We start from the raw sequence: 23,365 nt of genomic DNA, 5'->3' as shown, positions 1-23,365 counted from the left end.
TAACAAAGTTCAAATTACAAAAAATAAACCAAACCAGTCTGGGCCCATAAAAGAGGTCAAAGTAACAAAACTAACTGAGGCAAAATAACCTATAGTTCAAACTAACTCAACTGACCTTCAGACGAAGAACACAAGGGAACATATATACTGGCTGATCAGACCAGCTAAGACACACAGGGGGATAACATAAAAACTGACAATTTAACTAACAAATAAACAAACAGGACAGTCGGTCTCAAGCTTAACACAATATCTAATAATCCTGCACAACAAAAAGAAATACCCTACTGTCAAACTAAGATCTAAATAAGTAAATAATCAAACATAAGAACTCCAATCCCCCCCACACTGACAGATACTTAGTTCAGTCCTAATTAACACATTGCTCAACCCCAGCCAGAAGACCCAGGCAGCAGAGGTAAGGAGACCCCGAGCACCGGTACAACAGGAAGAAGAATTAACACATCTTAAAGCAACTTATATAAATAAACACAAATGTTAAATGTAGAGAAAACTAACTAAACCTGTGTACAATGTGTATTAAACTAAATAATAAAATATGAAATAAACCATAAGTATATCATATGAAATAAAGAACTATGTGTCTGTCTTTACGTGTTTACATGTACGTGCCATATGAGTGTAAAGTGTCAGGAAAACCTAAAATAACTAAAGAGATGTCAGTGCATGGGGTTACCGACTTTCAATGTGTGGCTGCAAGTGTGGCCATCACAAAGACACTGGACAGAATTATCTTTTTTTTCTTCTTTTCTTTTGACGCAGTCTTCTTTGTTCCTTTTAAGTCACATGTCTCTTTTGTTACCTGTGTCAAAACTAAACCAAACTACTTTGGAACTGAGGTTTTGGAAACCAAAAGCATGCAGCCATCTCTTACATTTAAATAAGCAGGCTAGATGAAGGTTCCTCCTTTTCCTGTTCCTCCTTGAATGCGCCAGTGGAGCCAGCTGGGGGCAGAAAGCACATTGCTTTTGGCTTAATAAGTAAAAGATATGTGCAAATCATACAGAGACTGGTGATCAAGCGGGAAACCACAGAGCACTTTTGGATGTCTAAATCTATTCTCTGGAAATAATTCAGCCTTCACAAGCTGAAATGGAAAACCAAGACGGATGTGATCAATATGCATTTCTTCATTAGGAAGGTAAGTTCTCAGCCTCACAGCCTGAATAATGCTTGAGTTGGTGCTTGCAGGTGCATTAAAACATTAAATAGTAGTTTCTGTGGTAACAGAGGTGGACACCGTCAGGTTGAGTTTGTTCACTGTGTTAGAGAATATTATAAAGATTTTTACCATGGTAACCTAAATACTTCATACAGCGTATTAATGGGGCGTTTCATCTATTAACTGTAAGGTGTGTGCGCGTCCAGCAAAAACAGATGCGCCATAACTTAGAAACACTGAGGTGCTGTGCTGTACACTCCCATCATGTGTAACATCCAGTGAACTGTTCCCTTAGACTGTCAACATGTCCCTGCCCAACACATGATGTGTAAATGGTGTCTTTCAAACGTTCACACCACCAGAAAATGTACGGGGGCGCAAACGCGGTGCATGTTCAGTTTCTCTTCCTCTCCCCTCAGGGTGAACTCAGGCACAGTTTTGTGTGCAGGGCCATAACTTTTGTGTGTCTGTGTGTGTGTGTGTGTGTGTCTGAGCGCTGCGCAGAAGCTGCTTGGGGATGATCACGGCTGGTTTCTTATCGTCTCAGGCAGTCTGGGTGGTGGGATCGCTCTTTAGGTGCAGATACGTGATGTGCTGTTATGAGTCGTTCTGAACATGTTATGTGTTTAACCAGACCAGGAAATGTCCCTGTACTTCACTTTAAAGTGTCGTACTGAACTGTAAAACAGTTTAGTAAAGCCACTACCAGTGGAGATTCGCACACGAATCAATGGATCACGTCAGATTACATTTCGTGCTTTCATGCCTTCCAACATTACAGTTTTTACACCGAATTCCACAGTGTCCACCTCTGTATGCTCCCTCAGACCCGCACCTGAGAGCTTAGATAGCGCTGTCCTTCCGTTTTGGTGATTTGTGCAACACAACTCACCCCTACGCAAGTATGATGTATGTGCATATACTGAATTTCCATATATCAAATATATATACATATAAATCATCACCTAAATGTAAAATTATATATGAAACTTATTATTTTATTCACTTACTTCATTTGTTGACATATATGTCTAGTTCAAATATCTATGTTTATGTATATATGCTTATATTGCAGACATATGATAAATATATATCTATCCCAAAGCCTATTAATATATGTTGAGAATATGTATGGGAAGATAGACATGTTTAAAGTTAATGAGAAATTAATAAAAACATATATAAGCATACAGAATTTTTATATGTATGCTGTTTTAATAAACGTGAACATATAAATTATACATTTAATTCCACAATGTGGTCACAACATCTTATACCATATCAAAATTCATCATATAGATATTTTTAATATATGCTCAGATACACATTTTACTATGGGTATTTCATGTGGGTTATAAACTTCATACATGCATACATGTGGTAATAATATATCCCTTTATAGTTCACACATATGGCAACATCACTCTTGATATAGGGACTATGTCATATCTATTGGACGTTGATCACAGCTGACAGCGTGTCACTGGCAGAAGGCTTTGCAGCTGGTCTGTGGCCACAGAAGGGTGCATCAGCACCCTCAGTACGGAAGGAGTGAGTGCTCTGAAAAACCCACACTCAGAGAGTCTTACCGACTTCTGATCACTTCCCTCTGAGATGTGCTGTCCGACTTAAACACTTTTGCTGAAGTGGCACTAGTAATAGTTATTGTGTCAGCAGTGTGGGTTCAGCCGTCAGAATAAAATGATAGCCATGAGAAGGCGTCTGTCTGCGGCAAAAATGCAAAACCCACACTGTAACAAATTTTCCCGTTAAATTACTGGCAGCTACAGTTGCCAGCATGATACTGTTATTCTATCACTGTAAAAGATTGTATTGTCATGTAAATTAACAGTAAACTACTGGCACTCATTTCCTGTGTTTGGTGTGCTCGCTTACCACCACTGTAGCACTTTGGCAAGTGTGTTTCACTCTTCTCTTAAAGCTGCACTGATCAGTGTTTCACAATGTGTCAGATGTCTACCAGTAATAGGAAAGGTGTTGTCTATGATGATAAACACCGAGAAAGTTTTTTACAGCCTTTTCCGCTCATAGATCAGCAACACGCTGTTGAAGAAAATGAAACATGTTGGCTACTAAAGAGAACGTTGGTGGAGTTTAAATACAGAGCTCAAAGGAGAGGGAATCTAAGACATTAGACCGCAAACACGACTCTAAATTAATGTGAATTTTACTCTGTGTCTGCTGGATGAGTAAATAGTCAATTGTTTGTTTACTTGGTGAGTTTCTAAGATGATAATATCATAATGTGTTTACATCTTAATCCAGTGCTGAAAAAAAGCTGTTTTAGTTTAGTTTAGTTTAGTTTAGTCATTTGATTTCATTTGATGTGGTTCACCAGTTTTGATGCAGCAAACCTCCATAAATTATTGACCACAAATAAGCAAAGGAGATACACACATAGGGGAGATGTGAGACGAGAGACAATAGTTAGAAATAAGGGGGCAAAGTTGCAGAGTAGGTTACAATAGGGAAAGAAAGAGAAGGAGGTGTTAGGTTTTTAAGATGTGTTGAGACAGTTAATTATAAAAATGGTTGAGACTGTTGAGATGTGAAATGGAGTTAACAAAACATGTATTTCTTTAATTTTTCTGAGGTTAAGCACTTTATTTTAAGATGCACAATATGCAAATGAGAAAACAAAAAAATCTCAGACAGAATGAATTGAATTAGCGGCTGTTTTTAACCATCAAAACAAGTGGCAAAACATAGTAACACACTGACAATCTTCCACTTCCACTCAGTATAAGCCAGAATCAATTACTTTCAAGGGTGCCAGCTTAATTAACGGAGCGAGAGCATCACAACACAGCTTACCAGCACAAAAGTTATCCAGCTTTTGCCAGGAATGTGGAGCTACATCACCCATGTGTCTTTTGTGCATCGCTAATTAAGTCCTCCCTTTGCCACAACAGGTAACTGAAACTATCAACTAAACATCCATTCAAAACTAGATCAGAAATATGCTGAAATTCAAACTCTATGACAAAGACACACAAGTTTTGAGACGGTTCACCCCGAAAAATTAAAATAAAATAAACAACACATTAACTCAGTTACATACAGGAACCTCCTGTGTTTCTGAGGCCCTGTTCACCCTGTTCAGACCTGGCATTAACATCAGATGTGATATCAGTGATGCACTGATACTTCTGGAAGCAGAGGCTGCTCCTCCTTCACAGATCCCTGGGGAGCTGAGCAGCTGGAGCTGAAGCATGTGAGGGACTTACTCACTTACCCTCTGCTTGTCCAGGTTTCTTCACCAGGATCAGGAAGACGTATCTGAGCTGAAACCAGCAGAGCTGGGACAACATGATGGGCCACAATCATCAGCATCCTCCTCGAGTGAAACATTTTAGACGGCTGAAGTGCGTCATTGCTAGCTTTTTCGGTGTCACCATTGTCACATGTGTGATCTACAGGTGGGTGAAATTACTTGTCTGATCTGCTTAACTATGACAACGTGTTGCATTCAACCAACTCCAACTGTAGGATGGGGTACACCCTGGACAGGGTGGACTTTTTTTTATTATTTATAATTTTGCTTTTAATTCTGTTATTTTATTCTTTTGTGAAGCACTTTGTAGCTAAGGTTTTGAAAGGTGCTATATAAGTTAAGATTTATGTACTTGCTTACTTACTTACATGCTTTGTGAAAGGGTATGAGCTCTGGCAGATTCAGCTGACTATCATAGTAAGGCAGGTTTCCCATTAATATTAAAGTAAATAAAAAGGAAAATGTTATGAAAATGATATTTTTTTGCTCTCCATACTTTGTGCTTCACCAGGCAGCAAATACACTTAGTTGATTGATTTTGTTCGTGGAACAAAATGAAACCTGAGACAGAGGGCTTGTGACTATGCAAGGAGCATGTGTGTTAATTCTTAATACACTTCAAAATAAATGAATAACAATTTTTTTTTTTTTTAAAACATCTCATTGCAACAATAGACCTTTTATGTACAGCAATAAGCTGCTGGTCACTCAGACCCTGTGCTGGGGCTGGGCTTTATCAGCACAGAACCGCTGAAGATGAACACACAGACCCCGATCAGACAGAGTGTGATTTGTAACCTGAGCAATGCACTGCCTTCTGTGATCTCATGCCTTTTCTGTGATCTCATGATTTGAGATCTGATGATGAAAAAATAAAGTCATATACCTCCAGGTATCCAGCAACAGTCATAATTTGCTTCTCCTCAGTGACTGTTGTTTCCAAGCAAAGGCCTGCCTCTCAATTTATCGGATTAGACAAGTATTGGTGTTCAGAGGACTCCTATAAAATGTGAAGCAGTCCGAGCATCTAAAATTTCAAAGGCCCCATTGTGCAGAAGCAATACAAGTTTGTCTCTTCAGCTTATGCCCCCCTCTAACATTAAGGATAAAAGAAAGCACATTCAGAACTCTGACTGTGGGCTGTACATTGAGCTACAATTTTGGTTTAAATTGTGGTTAAAATAAGTACTTCCTTAAGATTATAGGATTTTCGTTGTCATGGTTACAATAATAAACACACAGTCAAGTTTGTAGAATAGGTTAAAATTTAAAACTGCTTAACTACACATTAACAGTTTATTGATTTCACACTAGGAATGAACAGCTGTCGACCTGTAGTGTAACTTAGTTACAATTGGCCCCTGACCTGTACAAATATGTTCTTCCCACCCAGTGGAAGTTCATCAACCAGGCCTTGGTCTCAGCAAGTCCAGATTCCTGGCTCTGCTGTTCTGTATTTAACTACAGTGACAGAATAGGCTTCATAATTAGCCACCTCCTCTCTTATGGCTTGAAGTGTCCTTTGAATTTCAGTTTAAAAATTTCTGTCCAAAAAACTGTGATTACGTCATGTCACCTTGCCCATATCACTTGTGGATTCACAGGCCAGACAAGTCCAACCGAGCAATGGCAAAGCCTCAGACCCCATCGAACCTCACACTGATTCAACAATGTCAACGACAGGGTAAACTAACCTTTTCTGAAGGCTGTTCACTGATATGCTTTTAGAAAAGGTAAAATGTCTTTGTCTGATATCTGTCTTTAAGAAAACTTACCACTTCCTGTTCTCCTTTGCTAGTAAGTATCATATAAACTCTTCCTGTTCTCTGCGCTTCTCTCTCAAGATTATTATGTATTTACTGCATGTACATCACTTTTTCATCTTTACACCCATCAGAGCATTTAAAAATGTTATATTTTGAAAATCATTGGTGTTATATGTTATCTGAATGCAAGAGGTACAGCACTAACAGGTTGTACAGCTATTAGATAAATATTGGGTAAATATTCAGCTTATAAAACTGGACCTGGTGGAGCAGTCGAGTGTCAGTAAGGTGAACACGAGTGGGCAGTGAAGAGGAAAACACAGCCCTGAGGAGAGCCAGTGCTCAGTGTGGTGGTGCCTCCTATTCTGACTGACTGTAGCCTTCTCGTGAGGAAATCCAGAATCCAGTTACAGAGAGGAGTGTTGAAGCCCCGTGTGCTCAGCTTCACTATGAGCTGTTGGGGTATGATGGTCTTGCATGTGGAGCTGAAGTGTATGAACAACATTCTGACATGTGTCCTTGTTTTCCACGTGTTAGTGCCAGGTGCAAGGCAGTGGATACTGCGTCCTCCATGGATCTATTGGCCCAGAAAGCATTTTGAGGGTCCATGGTAGATTCGTACGCCATGTTTCAATATGAAACATGGCGTACGAAGCTGGAAAGCTGCAAATAAAATAGAATATGTTTTTTGGTTTGAAATGAATAAATGAACTGCTTTAAAGTACACAGAGCCATGATGCATTTTGGCTCCACCAGAATCTTTACTCTTACTTTACTTTTATGTTTATTGGTGGTTGGTTCGTCACGTTGTGGGTTGTAACTTCCAGGTAACGTGTGGTGCCCTCCGGATACACACATATTCAAGCACATACGTACATACTCAAGCACACACGTGGGTATGTATGTATGTGTTTATGAATATATATACAGTATATGTATAGACATGTATATAAGTATGTATATACATGATAGTATGCAAGTATGTGCAAGTGCTTAGTACCAGTACATATATATGTGCAAGTGAAGTATTCAGTGTTGGCCTAGGCAGCTTCCCATACGTTGCTCACACTCTCACTGTTGCTGTGAACAACTGACGTGTGACTAGTTTGAGCTGGTTTTAGCTCTTTGCTTCTCTCCTCTTCTCTGTGATCACATTTACAGCATTTTAATACAGCAGAATTCACAATAGAGCTGTTCTCATTTACATGTTTTATGTCTCTGGAAGACGTTTGAAATAGTGCCTGAAACGTGGCCCATTAAGACTACACATTAACTTACAAGCTATTTCCAAGCTGTCACTCTGTTGCTAAAATCCTAATTTTACAACTGTATCATCATCTGACCAAATAACCAAACACATAAATGAAAGACAAAGACTGTGCTGAGATTTTGGGTATTTTTACTTGCAAAATGATCACTCAGAGGGAAAGTTAGAAGCAACAGAGTCAGTCAGTCAGTTAGTCAATTTCATCTAAGAGTAATCTCTACAGTTTCTTCCTTTCATCCTAATTTGTTTGTTCACAATATTAATGACACATTTTTTGACACCTGTGATGACACCTACTGTGTATATAGAACTTGACATACAAATTTTCACTCATGCAGCTCCTCAGGGAGGGAAGTTGTCTCTCGTGGCAGTCGACAGGATGAAGACATTGCTTGTATCAGCTTACCAGGAGCACCGTACAGAACAAAAGGAGGTCAGTGAAGAGGGCGGGGTCTCCACCACGCGTTACTCCCTCTGCTTCTCAGTGCGTGCAACATGGCAAGAATACAAATGGGTTCGGTGTCTTCCTCAGGGACCAGTAAACATTCAGTTAAAGTGAGGTCATTATATCCAATGAAATGTCTGACAGGTTATGTCTTTTTTTAAGGAAATTTTTCTAAACATTCACAATATCTTGGCAATCAGAGCAGTCCAGGTTTCATAGTTTCCCTCTAGACCACCAGCATCTCTGACCAAAACAAATGCTTTGTCAACCACACCTCTGGCCTCCATTAGCCAAATCTTGTTTACAGAACCTTTGAGAAGTGTCTCCAATCCAATCATTCAGTCACTTGTATAGTGCTTATAATGTACTCGTATTGCATCTTTCACACAGGCTAGTACAAAATATGTAATAATATAAATAAGCAATAACATGATAAAAAAGGAAAATTGTTTTTTTTAAATACATTAACAATAAAAAAAGAAAATGTAATAATATGAGATATATGAGACATGAAAAGCAAATACGAGGATAAATAGGTCAGTAAGTTTTAAAGCTTTCCCTCTGTCTCAGAGCGCCCTCTAATATCATCCTCATTCTTGTCTTTCTCTTGAGCCAGGTTCGTGTTATTGCAGCGGTACTGAGGGACGAGACAGTCGCCTACCAATGCATCTTCTGTTGTCAGCACGGACTGCACGTCTCTGAAGGTGTCAGGAAAATCCATGATGATCACTTTGGCTTTGTGTACGGAACAGCAGACATCATGTGTCCTCTCCCCTCAGGCTGTGAGACCCCGTCTCACATCACTGTGACCTCTGCTTCTGCCACTTCTGAAGGTACTGACAGATCAGGGTTTCTAGAGATGGCAGTGTTAGTCTGTCAGTCAGGTGGTCCACCACGCTGGTCGAGACTGAAATATCTGTGGGCACCATGAAATTTTGTACAGATATTAATAGTGCCCAGAAGAATTTGGTGGTTCTCTCACTTCCTCTAGCGCCATCAGGAGATCAATGATTTCACTAATTTTTCTTAAATATCTCCACATGGATTGGCACCAAATTTCGTGCAGACATTCATGGTGCCTAGATGATGTACTACCATCAGTTTGGTGAACTCTGACTTTTCCTCGACCACGAACATGAGGTACACATTTGTGGTTTTGAACATCTCAAAAACTATCAACTGACAACTGAGTCCAGAACCCAAAGCTGTTCAGTTTCCTGTTACTGCACAGAGCAGAGAGTAGCATCAAAGTGAGAATCTGGAACTGATAAATGTTTTGCATATTTGTTGGAAAAGTTGACATGAACAATTAATTAATTATCAGTTGTGGTCTCTGAGTAATTTTCTGGCGACTATCAATAATCAATTAATTGAGTCTGCTCTTGAACATAGTCTTTTTTACTGTATTTCTTAATTTCACTAACTAAACAGTGCAGTTGGAAAATATAAGGACAGTCATGATTTGCATTCTTGTACACAGCCTGATGCACCGTTTATATGTAGGTTCAACCATATATGAGACTACATGCACACTGAACTTGCACAGTGTGAAAATGGTTCTTGCTATGTTTCAGGTCATTTTTGTAAACATGTCAGCCTACATTTAAATATCCAGTAAATGGCTAAATCTCCGAGATTAGCAAACAACAAATGTTAACAGCAGACATCTGATAAGGAGTAGTCTGATTTTTTCTGTACACACATGCTCAGTGTTTTACTGACCTTATTCATATATTTCTTTGTTTCTGATCTCAGTTGACAGAGTGAGCATAAATCACAAAAACTTATCCAGGTGAAGAATAACTCCTGCTTCACTGTGGCTCCAAATCTAATCAGTGCTTTATGGCTGAGGAGTTGCCTGAAAAAACATGACATGAAGTTTTCTTTTTAACTTCACTGCCACATGCTGCAGAACAGCTTCATGTCATAATTTCCCATTACCTCTGTTTTCACAGCTTTCACCAGTGACAATGCAGCAGTCAGTGCTGACTTGAAGTTCAAACTTGTGATCAAATGAAACTGCTCAGGTGGTGCAACAGGCTGCTGAAAAATGGAAAACCTGGAGCCCCTTTCATACATTAGTAAATGATTAAGTTCATACCTGCAGTCTTTGAACATACTGTCCTTGTCCGTGGTTCTTTTCATGGTGTCTCTTAGATAAAGATAAAAGTGACCAAAAATTTGTGGAGGTGATGAACCAGAAGGAGAAAAGTGACTCTTTTCCTTACGACTTCACCGTCTGCATCTCCACCATGTTTGATTTCACCAACGTCCTGCAGGTAACATCACCTAAAACTGTTATTTTCAAACTTTTCTTCTTCTCTGTTCTTTTCAAACTAAATGCCACTTACATTATAGTTGGTCCAGAGTCTGGAAATGCTGCAGTTACTGGGGGTGAACAGAGTTGTCATCTACAAGACCAGCTGCAACCATGAAATACAGCGCATTCTGGACTACTACACTCACACAGGTGGGGTATGGTGCTTTTCTACATGTGTGATGGTGTCAGAACGGAATTTTAAAGTCTGGACTGATATCAGAAGATATGGTAGCAGAGATATTTTATTTTCCTATCATTTATCCATCCAGTTTCCTATTCTGTCTCTCTCAGCATTATTGTGTGCACAGTGCGAGCAGAGCTGCCAGACGCCCTTTTCCTGGCATTGACTCTCTTTGTGGATTTCCTGTAGTGATAAAGAGCTGTTCCAGTGTTTCATACACATAGTGCTTTGTCAGGCCCAGCAGTGTGTTTCCCCAGTAGCTGAAAGTGATTCCTTTTTACAGTCTAAACACTCTAAACATACTAAAGAAATCACCTGCCGTTAAACTGGATGTCTATTTTGTGTGGATTTATCAGAGCTTTAACAGCTACCTGCTGCTGCTGAAAACAGGCTTAATGAGAGCACTGAGACAAGTAGACAGTAGTTCTTGATAGGTTCATCTCTAAATTCACATTGCTCTGACAGTAGTTGTGTAAGTCCCACAGTTCTAGTTGCAGCAAATACTCCCTTAAGCAGCTATGTGGTCAGAAAAACAGCAGATTATCAGTCCGTGCATCTGCTGACAGTGTATGCTACACCATTTCCTGTGAATAGATCATGTTGGCAAATTGATTCTGACACAGGAACGGAAGACTAACAGTGAAAACTGGTACATGTAAACACAGCGGTACTGCTGAAAAAAATGCAAACCGCAGAAATAATATTAGTAATATGGTTTGATTTCATGTGAATTTCCAGGATGGTCATTTGTATAACACAAAAGTCAAGTCATTTCAGACAATGTAACAAAAGCACAACATTTAAACCACTTGGCTGCTCATATGTGTCCTTCATATCTAATTCTTCCAATGTCTCCTGCTCAGGTTTAGTGGAGGTGCTACCTTGGCGTATGTCCAGCTATCTGAATGTATCTCGAAGCTGGCTGCCTGAACACGGTCCAGGTGACCTCCATTACTTTGGCCAGATTCCTGCTCTCAATGATTGTCTCTACAGATACATGTACCAGTCCAAATACGTTGCCCTGCAGGACATTGACGAGCTCATACTGCCTCAGTCAGTCAACAGGTAGCACTTCATTTATGGGAGTCGACACGTGGAATGAGACAAATGTCTTTTGATAAATCAACTTTTACATAACTTTTTAAATATTACATGGGGTATAATCTATTTTTTACAATACAGCGACTCTGTAGAATTCAAACATAGAACATGCACTCCTAAAAAGTGCCTTATAGGTTTTGGCATTTCTAAAGCATTTGAAGCCACCTTTTAGGAGAATAAAAAAGAAAAAATTATGAAGTAATAATACAGAGTAATATAAAGTAATGCACAGAGAGAGAGAGAGAGAGAGAGAGAGAGAGAGAAATATTACATTAAAAACACATAGGTTAAAATATTTATTAGTACTATTTTATTATTTATAAAATTAAAATGATTGTTTTTCTACCTAATATTAAACATATCTATACTTAGTATGTCCTTGCCTCCTTATGATTATGTTATAATTCCTCATAATCTTTCTATACAAGAGTTAGCTTTACTGCATAGAAGGGGCTTCAGATGTTTATAAATCCAGCACTTTAAATTTATCCTCTATATCTATATATGCTGTCAGCTTACTGTGTTATGGTGCAATATAGGTTTTCAATTTTTTTTTTTTTTTATTATGTTAACAGTTGGTTGGAGTTGTTGCCAGTGCTGGAGAAGAAATATGGAGTTGACCAGTGTTACATGTTTGAAAACAATGTGTTCCCCCACGACGTCGAGGTGTCTCAGCCCACGTCCTGCTGCCCTGGCTGGGAGAGTGTTTCCGGGGTGAACATCCTGGCTCACCTGCACTGTGAACCCAACACCGCAGACACTCAATACAGCAACTTCAAGACTATTGTCAATCCCCGAGCTGTGTTCACAGCGACCGTCCACGGACTGCTGGACCAGCAGAAAGGCTGCAGCTGGGTTGACAGGAACATAGCACGCATGTACCACACAAGGTAGATTCATGGTTGTGTACTACTCAGATCAAGCGTGTGACTGTACTGTTTTCTTTGGTGGTTTTATTTGTGGAGATTATAAGACAGTTCCTACACATTGTTGGTCCAGGTGATTGCACGAAGAACACTCACATTTGCCTTCTCCTCAGAGAGTAAAGAGATGAGATAAGACTGGATGCATTTTGCCACAAACACAGTGGTGTATCTGTAAATCAGGTGTTAAAGGCTGGAGACACACTGTAACTGTTGCGTCTTTGTTTTCTGTCTGTGCAGAGCTGCAAAACGTCCCGAGCTGAAACCAGACCAGCTGATTTATGATGACAGACTGCTGAGCTACAGCAAGAAGCTCAAATTAGCTGTCAATGCTGTGCTCAGAAAGAGTGGATTTCTACCAAACATCCAACTGTGACATCTGTTTGTGTGTGTGTTGGTGTGTGTGTTGGTGGGTGCATGTGTGACAAAAAATGAGCATCATAATTCATAATTTGTTACAAGCTTTAAAAAATGAGAAATTCATTGTCCAATAAGATTAAAAAATTATCTGATAATGATATTGTGGTTATGAGAAGAAATTCATGGGATATGTTTAAACTCTGTTAAATAATAGTGGAAACTTATTCTCCGAAAGTGTTAAAAAGCTAAAATGTTAATAAGTCAGTCATGTAGAAAAACAGCCTAGAAAGTCTGAGATCTGTTTTTTTGTTGTTGTTGTTGTTGTTGTTGTTGTTGCTGTTTTCTGCGCCACAGGCTGAGAGGGAAAAAAACGAAAGAGAAAGACAAAAAAAATGACGCATGTAACGCTAGCTTGCATGGTGGTAATAAAATCGCTCGCTGTGGAGAATCCACCTGTGTGCATGTTTTTACTATTTTTCCACCCGCTTCCCTAGTGGATGTAACACATGCTGCTGTACTTCTACCCTTGTAAGAAACAATCAGGCTTTTGGAAAGTGAATTGAAATTGAATGTGACCAAACAGAACATAAATGTTCTTTGCTGCAGGTTGTAGAGCACCATCTGTACCAGGACGGCCACGGACGTTGTTCACTTATTGGGCCAACATGTAACTGCATCGTTTAGTTGAAGTGACTGCTTTACTGTTGTCTTCTGTCAATCCATCCACACACCATTAGCAACAAAGGGTGCAATGACACATTCCTGCAATAACCCTCTGTCAGGTCAGACCAGACTGGACAATCTTCATTGCCACTGTGCATTGATGACGCGCTGGTTTGTCATCTGGGAGCACCACACTGGCAATGCTCTGACCCAGTCATCTGGCCGTAACGATTTGGCCTTGTAAAAGTCACTCAGGTCTTTACACCTGCTTATTTCATCCACGCCCAAGACTTACTGTGTAATATGTCCCAGACCCCGACATGCACTGCTTTTATGAAATAATAAACATTATTTGTTTCATCTGTGAGTGGTTGTAATGTTGTGGCCCGTCTGTTTATGTGTGTAAGTCTAAGCCCACAACCAGAAACATTTTTTCACCTTCCTCACTGCAAAGATATCTCAGCCTTACAAGAATAGAGATCAAAGAAAATGTGTGTGTGTGTGTGTGTGTGTGTGTGTGTGTGTGTGTGTGTGTGTGTGTACTTGTACTTGCTACATAGTAAGGACCAAAAAAAGTATTTTACTAACAGAGTGAGGACATTTTGGGAAAGTGAGGACATTTTGGCCGGTCCTCACTTTTTGAGACACTTTGTTTTAGAGTTATGGTTAGAATTAGGTTTAGGTTAAGGTCAGGCTTAGGGTTAGGCACTCAGTTGTGATGGTTAAGGTTAGGGTGAGGGGCTAGGGAATGCATTATGTCAATGAGTGTCCTCACAAAGATGGAAGTACGTGTGTGTGTGTGTGTGTGTGTGCTCAGACTAATCTGTCTTTTAAAACTCAAGACAAGTGCATTTAAAGGACTTTATCTTTTCTCTCTGGGAGAGGCTTTACTCCACATAATTTCATATTCGAATCGTTTAATAGATCTTCAGAGATGAAAGTGAAAGTGAAAGTGGGGGGGGCATTCAGATTCTTGTTCTCAGAAAGTGGTGCATTTTACACAGTACAGACGACAGGAAGTGGGCGAGGGAGAGAGAGATGAGCTGTTCAGGTTGTTTTTCCAATACTGTTCAGTACTTCTCTTGGGTGATTAAACAGTGATTAATTCTGTTTAGACTGATTTGAGGAGCATTTCTTCAAATGATTGGTAGCGATGAAACAGAAGCACCACCTCAGTTTCAGAGTTAAATCAACTTTAAAGTTGCACCAACTTAATGAGCACATGAATTACATCTAAAGTAAAATCCATGTTACTGTAATGTGTGTACACAGAGGAAGGACATGGACAGGACAAACTTGAAACTATTGCTGCACACTTTAATACATGAATTGAACTTTTGTTTCGTATGTTATTGTGGAGCATCATTGTCTGAAGCAAATCCTGCTGTAAATGATCAATAAAGGTTTTGGACTGGAAGACAGTTACATTTCATACAGTATTTGTTCAATAAATATATTTAAGATTTTGCAGACATGAAATAGGAATATATTTTTTAGGCAGAATATTTAGAAGAGGCACGAGGCATCACTCTGATGCATGACTCTGCAGGAAGCACAAAGTTATTTTCAACAGCCATTTCCTCTAGTATCAAGACAGAAACAATTCCAAACAGTACTTGTGGTGATACCTTTCTAAATAAGACAATCGAGAAACTTCAGGGCTTCTTTACTCCTCTAGGTGCATTGGTATGTATAGAAACGGATTAAACATATACAGGGTGATATTTGTTGAAGGTTGAGTGAAATGCACTACCTGGTGCAAGGATTCAAACTGACAGTTTTCAGAACAAAAGTCACTGTGAGATCTGTGCACATGCTGGAGATAAGAAAACAAACCAAAATGACTGAGATCCACATTATGAAGAGATGTCTTGGGGCCACAAAATGCAGGAATTTAAGATTAAGAGGTAAGACACATCAGAGTGAAGAATTAAAAACGTATCTGCTCTGGTCAGAGTTTTGGATTTTAATAAGGTGAGAAAACTGGTGAAGAACAAACGTCTGTTTTAAGGACTGTTTGTTAAATAATAAAGAAGTTTGTCAGGGATCAATGCTTTGATGATCAGTTTAGAGTTTAGGTGTGTGACTGGGTAACAGACAGGTAGATAGGTCGATGTGCTCAACTGGCTTTGTGCCTCCCTGCTGCACATGCTGCTTGGATCGGCTGTAGTTCAAATACTAACATTCCCATAATAAAATTACTAACATTATTAAAAAATAATGACAAGTACAAAAATTATTTTCATTATTTATCTTGATCACCAAGGAGAAAATATATAATAATTTCATGAATATTTTTTGTTTTAGTTTTATTATATTATAATATCTTTACCAGATGTCTTGGTATGATTGTTCTTTGTGACCAGAAAACACTGGTGATTTTATATGGGATTATCAGCCCCTAAATAAAATTGTGCCTAAACAGTAGTTATGTTATTTGTAACTTGAAATGAATTGAACGTTATAAACATAAAAAATATTGTGATGTGAACATGTCAATCATGAATTTATTATTGTAGTTGTGCCATGTGGCCGCTAGAGGGCACTAACATTTATTCTACTAACCATACCAATATCCAGTAAAACTTTCAAAATAACACAACCAAAAGCAGAAGAGCAAAGTATTCCTTTGTGATAGCCAGGCCTAAGATCAGATCAGATCAGATCAGATCTTAGTCCCACAGTGGGGCAATTTGCAGTGCTATAGCAGCAAAGTGGACAATACAAAAGAGATGCAAAATGAAAATATTAAGTATAGAAATATAGTCAGTCTGTGTAGAGATAGATATTAAAAGTAAAATACTTATTTTCTCTTATATTATTGTATATATTCCTATTATTCCAGCCCAAGTGGCGTTCATACCTGTAGCTCCAACAACTTGTTGTTGTAACACAACAGTGCTACCCCCAAGCTATTATGCTTAATATACATTACTGTGAGTAATGAAGTGTTATTATCTAATTAATACATTATTATTGATGCATGCATGTACAGGCAGCAGTAGGTGGCTGAGGTGGACCTCATTTTTCAGCCCCCACCCCCACACCCACTTTCTGGATTAATCTTCTGATTAGTATATCGATTAATTGTTTAGGGAGAATAGGGAGAAACACAATTACCTGTAGAATCACTTTAATCAGGGTGAAATTGTGCTAATTGTTCAAACCTCTAAATTAATAAAAATAATCATAATAATAATAATTAAATTGTTAAAAATCGATTAAAGGAACAGCAGCAAATTCTCCCATCTGAGAAATCACCTTTGCATGAAAACTGACTTCAACAGCTATCAAAATAGATGCCAATTAATCTTCTGTCAATCAACATCAATAATCTATTAAACTATCTAATGTAATCAGCTTCTTTTGGGTAGTTTAATCGAGAAGACAACATTACATTTTATAAACTCTTAACATATTTTGTGTCTAAAACTTGTGATTTGTAAAGTAACAAGTAACTAAAGCTTTCAAAAAATTGTAGTGGAGTAAAATGTAGACTATTCCCCGCGGAAATGTCGTGGAGCAGAAGTATAAAGTAGCAGACGAATATTCATTTAGATAAGTACCTAATTTGTACTACTGTAAATGTACTTAGTTACTTCACGCCCCTGGTTTTTCTGTGAGATACAGCCGATGGGGGGAAACAGCAACACTTCCCTGCTTGAGGACCGATGAGGGAATCTTTTTTATTTTTAACTACAATTCCCAGCAGCAAGCCGAACATACATCACCGGAAGTTAGATATTTTGGTATAAAAGCATTTCCGCGTCTGCTTGCGGTCCTTTCCTGTCTACGGCCTATTGAAGATGGCGGTGCAAATCTCCAAGAAGAGGAAGGTTAGCACTGTTTTATCCGCCTTTTACCCACGGAGACAGTGAGTTTCTCTAGAAATTGTGTCATGTCAGTTAAAATACCAATATTTCGTGTTCGTTCCGGTGTTAGTCGAGCTTGTGCACCTCCGGATCGGGAGGATTAAAACAGATGCTGCCGCAACGACCTCCTCACTTGGCTCGCTAGCATGGCTCTGTCCACAGCGGCCGGTAATGAGTTTCAACCCGGGACCCACAGACATGAGGCCCCGTTGAAACTGTCGGGCGGGTTGTGTATATGGCAACTTTGCTAAACGTCAACCACTGTGAAATATCGCTGCTCGTCTCTGTAGCTGGCTTTACGTCTCCTAATGTGGGTTAGCTGGCGAGTTAGCTTCACGGTCCAAATGAACGGAGACTCTAGAGGAGCCTCTTACCCCCGATAAACCGGCAGATAATTATCACGTTTAGTTAATAAAGACTAATGTGTATTAGTAGTGTTTTATCTGTAACAGCTGCAAAGGTCATTGTAGAGTATACAAAAATGATAGAAACTTACCGAGGCCGACAGTAGCATTTTACTTCGGTTTATTGGCGTTAAAAAAGTGCATTAAATAGACCGGGCCGGCCCCTGTGTTTTGGTAAATTAAGAAATTCTAGACATCCCTGAACCTGGGTGCTTCGATTAGCGGTGATACATGTGTAGGTTAACTGACAGTTTGAGTGCTCTTCTACTTATTTTATCATTGTTGGCTGCCACAGCACAAATATATTACTGCTGTCGTTTTGTCTCATTCACTGTCTGTGAAGCATCTCCAAAGTTTGTCATTACAGGCTTGAGATGTTCAGAATCGAAATCAGTCTACCAGAATTTAAAGAGGACACGAGTTGTGCTTCAGGCTGGATTTTCTGTTTAAAAACTAGATAATTAAAGCTCATTACAACTAGCTCACGTCATTTAAAACTGCAGAGTCCCATGTTTTTCTTGTAGGTGCCGGTCAGCTGTTTCATTCTGAATCTGACCCTGTTCTCTGTCCTTAGTTCGTCTCAGACGGTATCTTCAAGGCCGAGCTGAACGAGTTCCTGACTCGCGAGCTTGCTGAGGATGGCTACTCTGGCGTGGAGGTGCGTGTGACTCCAACCAGGACTGAGATCATCATCCTGGCTACAAGGTCAGTGTCGAAACGTTGAGGTTGTTGTAGACAAGTTGTTTGCACTAGCAGAGATGCTGCAAGCTGCTTGTACTAATGATTTCAGGTTTGAATAATGAAACATTAAGTAACACTGATTTTAAACCAAACTGTGTTGCATATTTGTCTAGAATTCACTTTACAGATGTGCTTGTCTGCTAAAGATGTTAATATTGTAGGATCACGGCCAGACCACTGTGTTCATGTTATTTCAGAGTTATTATAATTATGAGGCTCTGTCCTCTAAATAGTGTTCACATCAACTTCCAAGTCATAATTATGATTGGAAAATCATTTTTTCCCTGAAAGCTGTTAGTCCAGCTTTGCACTTCTTACTAAGAGGGCCTGGAAATAAAACAAATAAGGACACCTCACTTCAGCCAAAGCCTATAATTATGGGATGCTGTTGACAACTGTTGTTTTTTTGTTTGTTTTGCCCTGGAATATAGTGTAATCCTAAATGTCTTAAACTGTCTTTAGGACCCAGAATGTTCTGGGAGAGAAGGGCCGTCGGATCAGAGAGCTGACCGCTGTGGTCCAGAAGAGGTTTGGCTTCCCTGAGGGCAGCGTGGAGGTAAGGGATCCAGGATGAATATGAATGCAGAGGGAAAACATTACAGTATTGTGGTATAGCTTTTTATCTATTGATCCTCAATGCAGAAAAATAAATCCATGCTGTTGATATTTATAATTGGTTACTCAGCTATTAATGCAACAATCTACAGCACTGAACGATGCGAAAATGGCATTCAAATGTATGCATTTTTTTTTTTTTAATTAGTATATGTTAAAGCAACAGTTTGAGTTATTAGATGTGGGGTTGTGTGTGGTAGTCATGCATAGTCAGTGTGTTACCTGCAGTAGATTCTGATCAGTGTGCTGCCAGTTTAGAGAAGCAGGCAGAAGCAGAGCCATGTGCTGCTGTGGACATGGTCGGCAGAAAAAAAACAGTTTTAGACACTTTTAAAAGCCGCCCATCGAAACAATCCAAAATGCATTTAAATGCTTGCTTCATTTAGAATATTTTCAGCGCTTTATCTTCAAACAAAGAAGTTTAGCTTTTTGTGATTCACTCAGCTGATCTGTGGCTGCGGTGAAATATGAGCCCTATAGCTGCACTTGTCCAAAGGAATATGGTCATTAAGCAGTTGAAAATATGTAACACCAAAGAAAAGTGCTGCAGCACGCTGATCTGAATCTACTGCAGGTAACGCACCCAAAAACCCAAACTATCACTTTAAGGTTTGTATATCCTTGCTATAGTGCAGTGATCTAGCAAATGGTATAGTCTTGGTCTTTGTCAGCCTACGCTGCGTTGAAGTTTAAACTGATTAAAATGCTCCACTTTCATGCATTTCATCTGCCATTTTTTCTAAACCATTTAGCTAGTCAACATATGACCAGAGTTGATATATGTACCACCAATACAAACACTAACTGTAGTGAAATATTAAGACACATTTTCTTGAGTTAATATGATGAAAGCAGGTGCAGAGGCTCCTGAATCTGAATTGTCCTCCCTTCAGTGATGAAACGATGACGAGACAGAACAGGACTCAGTCTGTTTCTGCTGGTTACTGGTTCAGGTCCACGTTCTGTGGTTCTGTTCCAGTTCCTCAGATCAGGGAGTCCTTTTCATGTGAAGACACAGAGGCATTTGTCTGAGAAGGGTCAAAGCACCAGGAGTGAACTGCATTTCCTAAAATAGCCAGGAGTTTAACACTCCTAACAGTAGTAGTGATGTTGACTGCATATCCTCTCAAAGCAGATTGCATGTGAAATCAAGGCAAAACTAAATTCATGTATCTGCATTTAATCCAATGAACTGAGAACACAGTGGTTCCCTGACTCATTAGTGAGTTCATGAGCCATAGTTTAACATTGACTGCATGTATGATGTCCGACTAACTGAACCGTCTCCCCCCTCTGTTAGCTGTATGCCGAGAAAGTTGCCACTCGTGGTCTGTGTGCCATCGCTCAGGCAGAGTCTCTGCGCTACAAGCTGCTGGGAGGCCTGGCTGTTCGTAGGTAAGCAGTGTTGTACAAGAAACTCACTATCTACCTGCTCTGGCTTTATTGTCACAGCTCTTTCTTATTTCTTTATCCTGCCACTGAATCGGCTTCAATTATGTAACTGTTTAGAAAATTCAGCAAGAAGACTCTCCTCACTGCGATGGATTCCTTCACAGCTTTAGTCCAGTTTCAGAATTCATAAGGGCAGGGCAGGGCAGGGCAGGGCACAGTTTTAAAGCTTACACACAGGAGTTGCAGCTACATTGTAGCTGACTTTTGCATAAAATGCAAATACAAGTCTTGGCTTAAACAATTATGCAGCACATGAAGACAGCAAGGACTGTTGTCTGCTAGTGTTTTCTTCTACAGCTTTCTAATGATTTAGGAAACACTGAAGCAGGTTGGAGAAAGAATTATCTCTTACTTCAGCTAAAGCTTATAGAACACTTTTTGCCATGATGGTAGTGAACTGGATATTTAATGTGTGAAGTTTTAGTTTCATTCAACAGCCCTAAGTAGTGATGTAGTTTTTGGGTTGGTGTTTGAAAAACATATAAACAAAATGTGGTTTGTCCACAAATTGAGAATATCATTGTAATATCAGTAACCAGGCACTTTTTTTTTTTTTTAATTTCATAATACAAAAAAATCGGAAACACTAAGAAGAAAGTCAGACATGTATAATCAAGTATAACTGGCCTTCACAGAAGTGACATAATGTTTGTCAGATGAGTTTTCATCCCTTCAGTGATGATACGATGACGAGTCGGAACAGAGCTCAGTCTGGTTCTGGTGGTTACTGGTTCAGGTCCACGTTCTGTGGTTCTGTTCCAGTTCCTCAGAGCAGGGAGTCCTTTTCGGTTGAAGACATCGAGGCATTTGTCTGAGAAGGGTTGAACAGTACAAACACATTGTTTTAGCTGCTTAAAGTAACACAGTGGGAGAATGACAAGTAATTGTCTTTAAAGATCTGTCAACAACATGCAAAGAGGCTAACCAGGCAAGCTGGTTCTGCTTGCATTAAATAACTAAATCACTATAAACAAAGCTAAATTTAATAAACTGCAAGTTGTCAATTCAAACCTGCTTTTACAGCATTCAGTTAACATTTAAACCCATCTTAGACTGTCATCTCCCGTCAGTGCTGTAAACATTCTCAACACACACTTAAAACATTTACTATAATTCTTAGTGAATAGCTTCATATTAACACTTTTCTCACCTCGCCACTCTTTCAGAGCATGCTATGGTGTTCTGAGGTTCATCATGGAGAGCGGTGCCAAGGGCTGCGAGGTTGTTGTGTCCGGTAAGCTGAGGGGTCAGAGGGCTAAGTCCATGAAGTTTGTGGATGGCCTGATGATCCACAGCGGAGACCCCGTCAACTATTACGTCGACACAGCAGTCCGCCACGTCCTGCTAAGGCAGGGTGAGTATACATCCAGCAAGGACAGAGCAGCAATGTTAAAGAAATAACAGCTGTTTATTTTGGTGTTGTTTTGGAGGGTGTTGTGCTCAGTCTCATTGGCAGTATGCCGGCCTGGTCCACAAGTGTTGTGGGGATGATGCATTTTGATTCAGGCTCCACTTCAAAGCTTTGCTTTTGTTGGTGCCAGTACATGTCATTGGTTGAGCTTGTTGGTCACCCTCAGGTGTGCTGGGCATCAAGGTGAAGATCATGTTGCCATGGGACCCCAGTGGTAAGATTGGCCCCAAGAAGCCCCTGCCTGACCACGTCAGCATTGTGGAGCCCAAAGAGGAGACCCTGCCCACCACACCCATGTCTGAGCAGAAGGGGGCCAAGCCAGAGGTCCCTGTCATGCCCCAGGGAGCACCTGTCCCCACTGCATAAGAGGGTAAGAGACAGCAGGGTCCCATCACCAGCAGGCTGGGTTTATGATGTCAAGAGGCAGTTAACCAAAGTTGCCTCTGCACAGTTTAATGGCACAGAAGTTTGGACCAAAGCTGGAACTGTGTTTTTCATGATGGTAGTGAACTGGATGCTTTAATATGTGAAACTCTGATCCACTCACTAAATACTCGAGGCTGGGATAGGGATGTAGGCAGTGCTGATTGATAAATCATTGATTTCACTTAATTTGTGCATATCTGTGCCTTATCAGATTTTAAAAATAAAAGCAAGTTATAGTCTTAGTTTTCGTCCCTTCAGTGATGATACGATGACGAGTCGGAACAGAGCTCAGTCTGGTTCTGGTGGTTACTGGTTCAGGTCCACGTTCTGTGGTTCTGTTCCAGTTCCTCAGAGCAGGGAGTCCTTTTCGGTTGAAGACATCGAGGCATTTGTCTGAGAAGGGTTGAACAGTACAAACGCATTGTTTTAGCTGCCCTGTGGAAAAGTGAATGTAGAGAATCTGACGGTTTCTGTGAAGATCTGATCATCTCCAGAGCAAAGTGTTTATAGTTGCAATAAGTAAAGGCTGTAGATTAAGCCACATTAGAGAAACAAGTGTTGAGTTTATATCTTGAAGCCAGAAATTACACAGAAAACTGTTTCACGAACCTGCTGATCAAACGTAACTTTAAAAAAAATTAAACCGTTAACTGATTTTGTTATCAAGAAAACAAAGTTTTACACAAGTGTTTGATGCCGGTTTTTAAATGATTGTTTTTGTTTTTACAGGTCTTCAACCGTTCCACCACATGGAAGCAAGACCCTGTGTTTTTTGTGTACAAAAACAATAAAATCTGGAAATACACTTCAGCATGTTGTGGTCACTTTGTTACTCATGATGTGAAGTCTTGAAAACCCAGGAAAAGTTAAGAAACAACAAAGTTTGCCAGTCCATCAGATGTGAATTAAATATGAGGCTCATTGTTGAGTTCTACACCAG

General features: G+C 39.7%; 2 protein-coding genes and 3 non-coding genes across 5 annotated transcripts; all 5 read left to right on the top strand.

Moving 5' to 3' along the window:
* Positions 1-934: 934 nt before the first annotated feature.
* Positions 935-13,871, top strand: LOC139632001 (uncharacterized). Its single transcript, XM_071496710.1, has 10 exons — positions 935-1,162; positions 4,455-4,623; positions 6,083-6,162; positions 7,850-7,944; positions 8,573-8,789; positions 10,114-10,235; positions 10,315-10,426; positions 11,321-11,522; positions 12,134-12,448; positions 12,722-13,871. Exons 2-10 carry the CDS (start codon positions 4,514-4,516, stop codon positions 12,855-12,857), a joined length of 1,389 nt encoding a protein of 462 aa, XP_071352811.1. The 5' UTR covers positions 935-1,162; positions 4,455-4,513; the 3' UTR covers positions 12,858-13,871.
* Positions 13,872-17,182: 3,311 nt separating this feature from the next.
* Positions 17,183-23,230, top strand: rps3 (ribosomal protein S3). The gene is made up of 7 exons (XM_071496266.1): positions 17,183-17,340; positions 18,355-18,485; positions 18,984-19,077; positions 20,437-20,531; positions 21,755-21,942; positions 22,166-22,369; positions 23,155-23,230. The coding sequence occupies exons 1-6, from the start codon at positions 17,311-17,313 to the stop codon at positions 22,363-22,365; spliced, it is 738 nt and encodes a 245-aa protein (XP_071352367.1). The 5' UTR covers positions 17,183-17,310; the 3' UTR covers positions 22,366-22,369; positions 23,155-23,230.
* On the top strand, positions 20,024-20,173 carry LOC139632487 (small nucleolar RNA SNORD15). The gene has a single exon (XR_011693572.1). It is a non-coding gene; the product is annotated as a small nucleolar RNA SNORD15 (small nucleolar RNA).
* LOC139632486 (small nucleolar RNA SNORD15) lies at positions 21,259-21,408 on the top strand. The gene has a single exon (XR_011693571.1). It is a non-coding gene; the product is annotated as a small nucleolar RNA SNORD15 (small nucleolar RNA).
* On the top strand, positions 22,678-22,827 carry LOC139632485 (small nucleolar RNA SNORD15). Its single transcript, XR_011693570.1, has one exon. It is a non-coding gene; the product is annotated as a small nucleolar RNA SNORD15 (small nucleolar RNA).
* Positions 23,231-23,365: the final 135 nt, after the last annotated feature.

This window comes from Trachinotus anak, unplaced genomic scaffold (genome assembly GCF_046630095.1).
Source record: "Trachinotus anak isolate AG129_WGS33_773 ecotype Australia unplaced genomic scaffold, CSIRO_AGI_Tana_v1 ptg000014l, whole genome shotgun sequence".
Classification (NCBI taxonomy): domain Eukaryota; kingdom Metazoa; phylum Chordata; class Actinopteri; order Carangiformes; family Carangidae; genus Trachinotus; species Trachinotus anak.
Note: the sequence above shows the minus strand (reverse complement) of the source record. Positions and strands in the feature narration are given on the sequence as shown.

Excerpts from the sequence above, each read along its gene's own strand:
- rps3 (XM_071496266.1), top strand. The coding sequence starts at position 17,311 with ATGGCGGTGCAAATCTCCAAGAAGAGGAAG. Across the intron at positions 18,486-18,983 it reads ATCATCATCCTGGCTACAAG|GACCCAGAATGTTCTGGGAG; the intron begins GTCAGTGTCGAA and ends AACTGTCTTTAG. Across the intron at positions 20,532-21,754 it reads GGAGGCCTGGCTGTTCGTAG|AGCATGCTATGGTGTTCTGA; the intron begins GTAAGCAGTGTT and ends CCACTCTTTCAG.
- LOC139632001 (XM_071496710.1), top strand. The coding sequence starts at position 4,514 with ATGATGGGCCACAATCATCAGCATCCTCCTCGAGTGAAACATTTTAGA. Across the intron at positions 7,945-8,572 it reads ACCGTACAGAACAAAAGGAG|GTTCGTGTTATTGCAGCGGT; the intron begins GTCAGTGAAGAG and ends CTCTTGAGCCAG. Across the intron at positions 11,523-12,133 it reads CTGCCTCAGTCAGTCAACAG|TTGGTTGGAGTTGTTGCCAG; the intron begins GTAGCACTTCAT and ends TTATGTTAACAG.